The 13,151-nt window shown below is 38.3% G+C and overlaps 1 protein-coding gene across 2 annotated transcripts in view; it reads left to right on the forward strand.

The window, feature by feature from the left end:
- kdrl (kinase insert domain receptor like) overlaps positions 1-13,151 on the forward strand; it is a 210,341-nt gene that overhangs the window by 125,046 nt on the left and 72,144 nt on the right. For both annotated transcript variants that reach the window (XM_072595317.1, XM_072595318.1), the window contains exons 12-13: positions 3,335-3,443; positions 12,493-12,801. In XM_072595317.1, coding sequence (XP_072451418.1) covers positions 3,335-3,443; positions 12,493-12,801 — 418 coding nt within the window. The remainder of the gene's footprint in view (positions 1-3,334; positions 3,444-12,492; positions 12,802-13,151) is intronic.

Raw genomic sequence — 13,151 nt, forward strand, 5'->3', positions numbered from 1 at the left:
ATTCTGGAAATCCAAGTACATATACTGACTCTCCTTTGTCAATTCTGTCTGTTATATCCTTAAAACACTCCACAAATTTGTCGAGCATGTGTTCCCCTTCTCAAAACCATGTTAGCTCTATTTGGTTGTGTTAAGTATTTTTAAATGCCCTGCTATTTCCTCTTTAATCATGGACTTTAGCATTTTAACTTAACCAACTTGTGTTGGTTTAAATATGATGCATTTAAGGTTGTCACTCTGTTTATGTTTATCCTTATTCCACGTGCTCCATCATTGGTGGCTACGCCTTTAGACCCAAAGCTTTGCAAGTGTCTCCCTAAGCCTTCCTGCTTTACCACCAATATCTCATAACAGAAGACATGCTCTCAAACATATCTCTTTGGCAAAGAATTTTGGTTGTCAATCCTACAGGCATCCTTATAGGATATTATGTCAACTTTGTTTTAAAAATGTTCATGTGAAGGCCTTTGGTTAATGTTAATTAATGTTAAGGTTTTACTATCTTTAATGTGCTTTATTAATTGATGTTTTACAAAGTAATTACACCCTTTTTATTCAATCCTTCTGTGGAGCATACTCCACTAAATTTGGCCAATCTATTTACTGACTTAAGCAAACTGTCTTTTAAAAGAATGAATCTAACAGCAGGTCACACACTTTGCATAATGATAACATCGCACAGATGGTGGGGTGTTTCTGTCTGCCTCAATGTTCAAAAGATCCTTGAAGGTATTCAAATTATCAGAATGAAGCACAATATTTCCTCTATCCAGTTATTTCTTGTCGTCAATTTTGAATGCAATGACCCCTAGCTTGTTACAAATGATGCAGTTCTTGGCAGCCAAAAATGCCATTCTTCACATATGATTCTTGTCAATATGTCATTCTCACCCATTGGTAACATGAGAATTTAGCCTGGTTTAGTTTCTGTCCATTATTCACACATATACTTCAAGCAATTGGCATTAGATAGATGTCCTTTTTGTGCAGAAGGGAGGTGTTAGATGAGAATTGCCTCCTGTGCAATGATTGCCAAATTGTAGAATCATAGAAGCATACGCTACAGAAGGGACCCTTCTATCAAGTAGAAAAAACTACTCCAAACTTACACTAGTCACACCTTGCAGGATTTGACACATAGTCCTGAATGTTATGACATTTCAAGTGCTCATCCATGGACTATTTAGTCGGCTTCCAACTGAACCACCCTCCCAGGCAATGCACTCCTACCAACCTCTGGGTAAAACAAAAATCTTCAAATCACTTCTAAGACTCCAGCTATTTGCTTTAAAATTATGCCTGCTTGTTATTGACTCTTCATCTTGGGGTAGGGGGTAGCAGCTACTTCCTATCCACCCTCTCCATGCCCCTCATAATCTTATACACCTGAATAAGAGCCCCACTCAACCCCCACTGCGCTAAACAACAACAACCAGAGCTTATCCGGCCTCTCTTCAGAGGTAAACAGCTCCACACAAGGCAAAACTGGTGAATTTCCTCTGCCCCTCTGCATCCAATCACGTCCTTCTTATAGAGTGGTGACCAGAATTGCGCACAATGTACTAGCTGTGGCCAAACCAAAGTTTTGTACAGCTCCAACATAATCTCCCTGTTCTTTTCATCTATGTGTCAAATAATAATTTTAAGTATCCTATGCGCCTTCTTAAATAATCTATTAATACGCCTGTCACCTTCATGCATCCCTCTGTCCTCTGAACTTCCTAACATCCTGCCATTCACTGAGTATAGTTATTCAATGTTATTTCTCCCAAAGTGCAACACTTCATAGTCATTAGGATTAGATTCCATCTGCCACTGATCTCCCATCTGACCAATCTTTTCATATCCTCATAGAGTCAGAGTCAGAGTCATAGAGGCATACAGCAAAGAAAAAGGCCCTTTGAACCATTAATTCTACACCAGACAAATACAAGACCAAACCATTCTAATCCCATTTTCCAGCATTTGGCACAGAGCCATTTATACTGTGACATTTCAGGAGTAACATCAAAATATTCCTTAAATATGATGAGGGTTTCTGCCTCTACCACTCTTACAGGCAGTGAGTTCCAGATCCCCACCACCTTCCTGTAATGTAAGATCACCTCCTTCACTGTCAATCAGCTGACCAACTTTTATGCCATCCACAAACTTGCTTATCATAAATCTACCATTTTATTTTTATTCATATCACAAACAATAAGAGAACAACACTGATCTGTATGCTACATCATTGGGCTGCTGTCATACAAACAGCCTTTCTCCACCACCTCCTATCTACTATCAGCAAGCCAATTTTGGATCCAACTTGCCAAGTTACCTGGAATCCCAGGCACTTTTTACCTTCTTTATCATCTACACCACCTGGTCATCTAAAAAAAATCTAATTTCTAAAGTCTGAACTCCCTTTGACAAAGCTATGCTGACTGTTTCTGATCAAGCCTTCAAATAGAGATTAATTCTTTCCTTCAGAATTTTCTCCAGTAGTACCCCACCACTAATGTAAGACTCACTGATCTGTAATTCTTTGGTTTATCTCTACCACCCTTGGTGAAAAGTAGAACCACATTAGCTGTCCTCTAAATCTCTGGCACCTTCCCTGTGGCCAGAGAGGAATTGAAAATTTGGATCAGAAACACTATAATTTTCTCTCTCACCTCCCACAGCAATTTGGGATATAACTCATCCAGACCTGGGGATTTGTCTACTTTTGAGTCTGCCAAAACTTTCAATAACTATGTAAAGCTACTCAAGAACTTCACATCTTGCTTCCCAAATTCTGTACTTGCATGTGAAGACAGATGTGAAGTACTCATTTAATACCCTGTCAATGTCCTCCAGCTTCACTTGCAGATTGGTCTCTAATAGACACTACTCTTTCCCTGGCTATCCTCTTTCCGCTGGATATATTTGTAGAATATTTTGGGATTCTCACGAATGTTACCTGCCAGTGTTTTTTCATACCCCCTCTTTACACTCCTAACTGTTTTCTTAAGCCCCTCCCCCCACCCCATGTTTCACACACCACCCTGATTCTGTTGATTTGTTCCCTTTGTATTTGTTAGAAGCTTCTCTTTTCCTTCTTATCTAGTCCTGAATATTCTTAGACATCTAGGGCTCTCTGAACTGGTTTCTGACTGCAAATCACCCTTTTCTCATACATATACTTTCACTGAACTTTTAAAAGATCCCACAATAGTGCATCAACTTGGCAGGATCTCTGCCATCCAATTGTCTTCCATTAACATAAGACATGACATCAATTTTATTGACATTTCAAAGAGTGCATTTCCTGTATTCATCTAATGTGTGAAACCTCTTTCTGTTGTTTTAGACGGTAAGCACTCTAACTGTGGCTGAAGCCAAGGTGTCAGGGATTTACTACTGCATTGCTACAAATGATTATGGTGAAGACCACAGAAGAATTAACTTTTACATCACAGGTAAGGACTTATTCATTATCCAAAAGCCTTGATTCAATTCAATCTATTTGCCAGCTTGTTAATATTTTGCGCAGGGCAAAGAACTGCAGATGCTGAAAATCTGAAACAAAATCAGAAATTGCTAGAGAAACTCAGCAGGTCTAGCAGCATCTGTGGGAAGAAAGCAATGTTAACATTTTGAGTCCGGTAACTCTTCATCAGAACATCAATCAGTCATGATTTTCCTGCACTGTTGGCAATACACAAATGTTAGATCAAAAAGTTTTAAAATGAACAGATTACTTCTGAGACACAGGGCCAGAGTGAGTTGGAAACGTTGCAACTCACCAGATCTTTCAGAGTAAGAAATGGCCTGAATCACAAGATTATCACTTCTGGGATAATTCAGGATGAAGTCAGGCAAAATCCAGAAGTAGATGTTAGGAAGGCACAAGGAAGGGGAGACAAGTTACGTGGCCTTCCTCAATATTGTGCAAATTTGTCCAGTTGTTTTATAAGATTTTAGATCATCAATTCCTCATCTCTCACATCCCCTCATCCCCCATACACACATATCCCATGACTCTCACATTCTCCATGACAAATCAGTGCAAACTCATGCCCCTTTCTATGGCCCCATGCTAGCTCACCTAATATCTACCATAGTAAGATCTCAGGATTTATATAGATGAAAAAAAAATACATGTCCAAAAATCTAAACTACTCTGACTCACACACAGTCAATGGTGGAATAAACTCCTATTCTTAAAAGCATGAAATATGCTCACAGGGCAATCACTTATAAGCAAACGTCTCTTCAAACATCAACTCTTTTAACAGCTTCTTTAAGCTGTTCATGTGAACAGTTTAAAGAAGCTGTCCCTTTTGAAACCAGCCAGGCATTCACAATTAATAGGGAGATATTAATAAAAGATTGCATTAAAATTTCACAAAAAGATGTTCCACCAACTGGATTGTTAATCAAAGTATTTCCACAGGGCTATTTTTACATCCCTGGCAGCTTTTAGTTTGACAATTTAAAGAGCACGAGTTTTGAAAACATTAGCTTAGGGAGATTAAACGGACTTTGTCCACTCATTTTGATTATTTATGTCTACACAATCCTTTTGCAAATTCCACACTGCAGATTATGACCCTTACAACAGCAAAAAAGTGGATTCTATATTAACTTAACATGAAGCTTAAATGGTCCTGGTGAATTTGGGTTCCTTCCGATGTGATTCACACCTTGTCCACTCTCCTTTACTGACCACTGTTAGAAACAAGAGTTGCACATCCGGGCACTGCCAGACATTGAATGTCCACAGAGCACTCACAATCCCATGAAAACCTGGCCCATAATTGTCTTGTCTCTGCTCCTGAAAGCCACATGAAAAATTAACTACTTTACAAAGCTTCAATTAACTCTTTAGACTAAAAATTATTTTGTGATGCCACTACAGTGGATATGCCTAACACAACCAGCAAGTTGGAAGAGAGCCAATGTTCTGCAGGCATGTATTGTGGCTTTACAAGCAGAAAGATCTATCAGTTTAGAAAGCAACTAGGGCTTGGAAATATGTGGGAAATGTGAGAGATTTTCAGGAAACAGAGTAATTCTTGAAATTAGTTTAGCACAATCAATCACTAAATCTGTCTGCTTCTTGGCTACATTGTGTTCTTATATAGATTTTCTGAAAATCACAAGATTTCCAGATAAATATGAATGAGGAAATTCTTGCCAGCATACCTCATTAGAGATATTTTGCAATCCCCTCCCATGACAGCATTCATCTCTTCGATGTACCCTTGATATTTGCCTCAACCACTACCCTACAAAGTTCTTTCCTCATTCTGATAATCTTCAGCATTAAGTAAAATTTTGGAACAAGTGTTATGACTACTTTGACTAATTTTAACATGACTCCTGTTCTCCTACTTCCAAAATGTTAATGAATATTATACTTCTATGCATCTTGCTACCTCGTGTCAATCATGTTTCCTTTCATGGATAAAAAGCCCAAGCCTCTCCATAATACAGGCAACCTGCACCAGAGAACCAGCTGTGTTTTTACTAGTCAGTAGCTGCTTTGGAGAATATTCTCTCACCACTCCCCCGTGTTTCAAAGTGACTAATGTTTTCACTCATATGTTTACCAGCCTCAAGTATTTCAGATAGTCAGACTGACAGTCAGGTGGCCCTATTTGTAGTATGGTCTTTTAAAATGTTTCATTTTTGCTCGAAATAGAAAATATGGGAAGCATTAATTTTCTATTCCAATTTCTTTTTAGCACACATGCTTTTTGAACACTAATTGGGCCACACTTTTTTAAGCAACAATTGTTTTGGCTTGTGTCCTAAGAAATGCATCACTAACGGGGTTGTTTAGGTGAAAGTGTAACAAATACAGGCTTTTATGAGTACTCTGCTAATAAGGCACAACTGTTTGAAAGTTTAGCTTTATTTCAAAGTTTTGGAGCTATTTGCATGATTATCAGTAGGAATGCTGCAGGGGTCAGAGGTGCAATAGAATAGAAGAGCAATCTTGCTCCACCCTGGCCCATTAGGAATGTTCCAAAAAGCATCTCTCTCACTGCAGGATTTCCCAAGACCTGCTCAGAACAGCCAGCAGCTGATAAATATAAATGAGGCTACCAACCGCACCATTTAAACATGGTGCATTATCCTGATGAAGCATGCTGCTTGCCAATATCAAAATAGCAGAAGGCATATCAGAAGCAGATTGGGGGCAAATTCACTGATTTAAAACATTTTTAACCATCTTTCAATCCTATTACAACCATTAAGCTTTGGGGTGCAGAGGTCAATGCACATTTAATGCTCATTTATACACATTGTCCTTGCCACGCTATAAAAACAGGAATTTCATCCTGGCTGCCCTGGTTGATGGAAGTAAGTCTTTGTTTGGTAGGTGCCCTTCCCATTCTCAAACATCCTGTGCACGCCTTTGCCCCATATAAAGATTATTTATTGTTCATATATTTAAAACAACATTTAAAATGGTATTTTCAATTGTATCAAACTGTCTTCAGACTTGTGGGATTTCCTATTATACAATTCTGTGACATAGTCTTTTACATGCTTAAAGAGGTTGACTTCTCTGCTGATGTGTTCCATTGTTATCCTGTTGGACACTGTTCAAAAATGTTACTTGCAAAGCAAGATAGTGACTGGCATTATAGTTGAGAAATTCTACTTTCTGTTGCTGGTTCTAATTTTATTCTTCTATATGAGGAATTGCAGTATTTTTCCAAGGTAGTACTGTTAGGTATCTTAAACTTCAGATTCTGATCAGACCTGAAAAGGACTACTCAACTGAATTAATGCTAATCTGCTTCCTTTGCATGAAAAATCCAAAGCAAGTAACCCCCTCGCTTTCAACATTAAACTCTTCAAGCCAGGAAGTTCCAGATTCAGTTCTTGAATTGTGTCACATTAGCTGGACTTGGGGAACAGCTGAGATGCTGCAAATTGTTCATGAATCAAGAGATGGTGAAAGAGAAAAATAGGATTGAAAGGTCCCGTGACCTATCATAATCCAGTAACCAATTTTGGAAAATAACAGTCAAATGGATTAGGCATAATTGTCAGCATAATGAAGTAGCCTATTTTTGTTTAGTTTGGATGCTTTACTTACACCTTTAGAACCATAGCCTTAAAAAGGCAACAACCTAAGGATTGAACATTGGCAAAGAAAAATAATATAAAAAAGATTTGTTTGTATTTAGCTTTTCTTTTCCTATTCTGACTTATCTCTACATAAACCAGGAAGTTAGATTTGAAGAAAATAATCAGAAAGAAACTGATAGAAGCCTATTTGTCCATCACAATCTGAGAGCTTCGAGGTTGTAATATAAATGTAAACACAATCCAAAGGCATGCCACAAAGACCATAAATAATATTTTCCACATTAAGTACACACATGTGAAGATACATCTTTAATTACTATTTTGAGCAGCAAATCACATTGCCCCCAAATATTACAGCTGACGAAAACAGCAAATGTTGCACCTTTGTTCAACAAAAGGGGGAAACAAAAAAACACAGCACTATGAGAGCTTATGGTGAAAGGGGATAATATATAAACAAGGGGATATTTGGTTTGGTAACAGGCTGCAGGGAGTAGGGATAAAGGCCTTTCCCAGTTTGCCAAGGTGTTACTACCAGATCAGTGCTGGGGAGTCAACTATTCACTTTCTGGGACTGGAATGAATTTACTAAATGTATAGAAGTTGAATTTGCAATGACACCAGGGTAAGGAGAAAAATAGTCTTTCTGGAGGAGGTAAACAGTCTGCAAAGAGATACAGAGCTAAGTGACTATGCAAAAAAGTTGACAGATGCTGTAAAATTTTGGAAAGTATGAACTCATCAATATTAGCAGGAAAAATAGAGAAGCAGTATTTAAATCGAGACAGATAGCAGAACTCATTATATAGATGAATTTGGGTGCTCTGGTACCTAAATGACAAAAGGTTAGCATGCAGATGAATCCTTGGGCCTATTTGTGAAAACATACAGAAATCAAAATACCTTTATTGCTTCACACAGAGCTTAGTTCACTATTCAAATACACATTCTCCCTCCTTCTAGTTGATTCCTCTTTTTATAATTTTTGTTTTAATCACAATGTTCAGACAAGTTATAAAACACCTATGAGCAGGAGAGACTTGCACCCAGGCCTTTTAACTCAGAGACAGGAACACTACAAGTACACCACAAGAGCCTTAACTATTTTTAATCCACTTGTTCAGGGCAGGTAGGACTTTAATCTAGACCTAGGAGAAAGTGAGGACTGTAGATGCTGGAGATCAGAGTTGAGAATGGGGTGCTGGAAAAGCACAGCAGGTTGGGCAGCATGTGAGGAGCAGGAGAGTCAATGTTTCAGGCAAGAGCTCTTCATCAGCCCTTCCTGATGAAGGGCTCTTGACCAAAACATCAATTCTCCTGCTCCTCGGATGCTGCTTGATCTGCTGTGCTTTTCCAGCACCACACTCTCGACTTTAATTCAGAGCTACTGGCCCTGGAATAAGATCACCATCACTGCACCACAAGACCTTGTATTCTTTTTCTGGCATTTCAGATAAAATCCAAATTCCTATAGCAATGAAAGTGGAGATGATGAGAACTAAGTCTGACCTGTTTCTTAAAATCAATCTGTTCAGATGTGCCAAGACACATAGCTGGAGCCAGTGAGAGTTGAACCCAAACTTGCTAGTCAAGTGGCACTAACACTACTACAATCATTATTAAATTGTATATCTCACCCTCATCTTGAAAACAGTAGAAGTCAATAAGATTACAAAGTGAGTATTTCTTTGTTTTCATCATCCATTATAACACAAGGCATGCCTCTTTCAAGGCATCCAATTATTACTTCTGGAAAAGCACTTCTTTTTTGAAGAAAATTTGATGGCTGACAAGTTGCATTGACTCATTCAATATTTGAAATCTCATTTCTTTTCAACATCTCTTTTATACTCACCAGATCAATCCTTAGTCTCTTTTCTGTGACATTCTTCATCAAGTAGACATTGTTTCACAGAGAACAATTACCACATTTCTTTTTCATGATTGCCCATTACTGTATATAGGAGTGCCTTTAAAATACTTGAAGACATAAACATCCTGTTGTTTCTCCCAGTGCAAGTGTCCAAGCACCTAAGCTGCTTTTAATTATTCCATTTATTTTGTTTTTTTTATTCCCAAGCTAATGAACAACATTTGTCATTTAAAACAAAAATTGCTGGAGAAATATGACAGTTCTGGCAGCATCTATAGGGAGAAAAACAGAGCTAACGTTTCAAGACCAGTGACCCTTCATCAGAAGAAATGACATTTGTCATCAAGTGCAGCAGGATTCATTATAGTTTTCATTTGTCATTTGTCATTCTTCCCACTAAAACTATAATAAATCCTACTGTGCTTGAATAACCATCAGGAAGATCAGCTTCATGTCTGGAGGTAGAAATACCATCACTGTACCACAAACAACCCATGTTAGTTTTAATAGACAATTTCTGAACAACCTGTTCAGAGATTGTTATGACACACCTTTGCAGTAGGTGGTACTTGCACCCAGGCCTCTTGGCTCAGAGATGGGTGCATTATCACTGCATTATAACTGGTTAATTTCCAACATGTTTTTGCATCGTTCCCTTAACATCTAGTATGTGGTTAGAAAGGCAAATGGAATAGTGGCATTTATTGCATGGGAGCAGAATATAAAACGAGAGAAATTTTACTACAGTTGTATAGGACCTTAGTAAAACCACATCTGGAATTCTGGTCTTTTTATTTGAAATTTTATTTAATTTTATCAGAAGCAGTTCAGAAAAGTTTCACTTAATTCATTTCTGGGGTGAAGAGTTTATCTAACAAAGAAAGGTGGAACAAGTTGACCCTGTATTTATTGGAGCTTTGAAGAATGAGCAGTGATGAGAAGAACCTGAGGTAACTTGATTAGGTGGACAATGGGAGTATGTTTCCTATTTTTGGCGGAGACTAGAACTAGGGAACACAGTTTGAGAATAAGTGATCTCCTTTTCAAGATGGAAATGAAAGAAAATCTTTCAGAATTGTTAGACTGGAATTTTCATTCCAAATGCATTTATTCAAGGCTGAGTTGGATAGATTTTTGACAGACAAGTATGGAGGGCAAACAGGCAAGTAGAGTTGAGACCACAACCAGATTAGCCAAGATCTTATAGACTGGCTGAGCAGGTTTGAAGGGCTGAATGGTCTTCTCCTACTTCTAAGTCCTGTGCTTCTCTATGTACAAGTCGAACTATAATTTGATTTTTCCACAACAATGTTGGCATTTGTTGGTGGTACATTTGCTCTATGCAGTCTTACGACACAATGGAGAGCATCGTTGCTTCCTGCTTCAGAGTAGGAAGCTATGGGTTTGAGTCTCATTCCATAACTTATTGGGCAACATGGAGGCTCACTGGTTAGCACTTCTACCTCACAACACCAGAGACCTGGTTCAATTCCAGCCTTGGGTGACTATCTGTGTGGAGTTTGCACGTTCTCTGCATGCAATTCTGCCGAGTACTCCTGTTTCCTCCCACAGTCCAAAGATGTGCAACCTAACTGGATAATAAATACAGGGTTACAGGGATAGGGTAGGGGCTGTGTTTGGGTGGGATGCTCTTTGAAGCGTTGGTACAAACGAGATGAGCTACATAGTCTCTTTCTGCACTGTAGGGAGTCTATGATTTGATGGCCAAGGAAGGTGCATTAGAAGTGCAGTCAAGCAAGTTGGTTACAACATAAGACAATGACAAGTTGTAAGAACAAGAGAAAAAATGTTGGAACTTTTATTATCACTCTTCATAGTTCCAAACTAATGCATGCACGTAAAAGTGTTCGTTATCACAGCAACAGAATTTTCTGAGGAAACTGTAATACATCATTTTTGCTGTTATCTCAGTTTATTTACTCTCAGTTAATAACAGCAGTAAAGAAACTCAAAGCTAAGGTTAGTTTCTTCTGTTCATAACAGAAAGCAGTTCTAGGATTTCTGCAGAGACGTATTTGTTCCTGCACGGTTGCATAAAGACTAAAAACCTGTCTATCCTGTCCCACTAACAATGAAACCACTTCAGCAGAATTTTACAGGTTTACTTGTGGGGGATTGAGTGGAGGGAGGGGCTTATAAAATTCCTTGAATGGTCATCCCACTACCTTCTGATCTTCCTACGTGTCTCTATAATTTTATGGTCAGACTGGAGCAGGCTGAGCTGGCCAACCTGCCTATCCCTAATTAAAGCATTCAACACGGCAATTAGAACTACTCCTGTTTCTTGCTCACCCTAAATTTTCAGGTGAATAGCAGATGTTCAATATGCCAAGAAAGTACCCCTACTCAGACCTCAGGAGGAGTGGTGGAGAAGGGGTCATTCACATCAACAGCATCCTTCAATGTTGAACCAAATAATTTTTTAGAAACAGATCAGTGAAAGCTCAATGGTTGATGCAACTGAGATTAGCTTTCAATATCAGGTCTCATTACTTGAATTTAAGCTCCATCAAGTGTCATAGTGGAATTTGAACCCATGTACTCAAAGTTTTGGCCTGGCCCTCTAAAATATTCATCCACATGGTATGTAGGTGAAACCCTCAGTACCATAAACTCCACCATGGGTAGGGAAAGGAGGCAGATCACAAATTCAGACAGAATGGCAATTGAATACCTGTAGACACCAACCTAGTCCACAAATGAACCCCTCCCAATTCCCTAGGAAATCTGAGTTGCTCTGGCAACATCCCGTTTTACATGTATATTGTAGACCAAAACTATGGGTGGTGATGGTAGAATTACCAAATCCTTTCTATCATATGGTTGACCAAAGATCTCTTTCAGTCTTATGACTTGTCATTGTCATATGTTAGAAGTATTGACAAGTTAACCCTCAACTTTTTTCAATACATTATGAATGCATGTTCTTTGACCATCACGTTGTAAAATGGGAGTCAACTCAGCTTCTAGCTTAAAGGCTACACTGCACAATGAGCTACTAACCATTGTGTATTAACCTTAGAATTCAAATGTAAATGTTTAGTACACAAATCTTTTCTAAAGAGGTTAGTTTTCAATATTAGAGGTTCAAATTCAGTTCAATTATGTTAAAAAGTAATTCAGCATCCTGACGGTAAACCTGCATTCAAATTAGTAATTGTAAGTGATAAACATTTTGTAATCATTAAGAATTAGGCTCTAAGGGGACTCCTTAAATTAATAGGATGAAATGGCTGAGTTTTGTTTAATGAAGTTGACATGCTTGTATTACTAGAGGGTGACTGGTGACATAGCATTGTCTCTGTCCTTGCTACTGATAATTCTTCTTTGGAAGACAAAGAAGTGAAATATTGGATTTGAATTATCAACTGGTAACAAAGTTAAATCTGCTGTATTAGTTTGTTCCTCATACTGTATTGCTGAAGCATTCTCTCTTGTTAAGAATCACTGAAAATATTTTACAGAAATGCCTATAGGATTCAATGTGTCAGTTTTGTTTACTGCTTTTGTCTGTTTTCGATTAGATCAGCCAGATGACTTGCACCTCAAAGCAAATGCCAATGAATCTCGAACTGAGGGAGATGACCTAAATCTCACCTGTCTTGTTCGAAATTTTTTAATGCATGAACCTGCATGGTATTACCAGGCCTCACCGAATTTATCAGAAGTTAAACTGAACCAATACACTCAGAAAGTGCATGGAAACTACTCCAAAACATTATTTCTCAGTATGAAAAATGTGACTGAAAACAACACCGGAATTTACAAATGCAAAATAATGAACAACGCTTCCAAAGAGCAGTACGAGAAACACACTATGGTCTCCATAAAGCGTGAGTCTCTCAAAACATCTTTACAATTTTAGTTATTTAGAGGTCCCAGTTATGAACATTTCAAATCTGACCCATCAGCTTAGCTGCTTACTAAATCACTTTAGTATCTGTGCTGTACTGTACTATTCTTGACATTTACCTGATTGATCCCAGGTCTGTCTTGAGTTAGCTGATCTCCACGGTCAAGAACCCATCATTTACATGAGTTCCTCTGGGTAAGGGACATAGAAATTTTTATAGTTCCTTAACAGGATTGTTCCACTGAGAAGAGGTTGAGTAGGTGGGCCTGTATTCAATGAAGTTTGGAAGAATGAGAGAAAACCTTTTTGAAACACATAAGACTCTCAAGG

Source organism: Chiloscyllium punctatum, chromosome 25 (genome assembly GCF_047496795.1).
Source record: "Chiloscyllium punctatum isolate Juve2018m chromosome 25, sChiPun1.3, whole genome shotgun sequence".
NCBI lineage: Eukaryota > Metazoa > Chordata > Chondrichthyes > Orectolobiformes > Hemiscylliidae > Chiloscyllium > Chiloscyllium punctatum.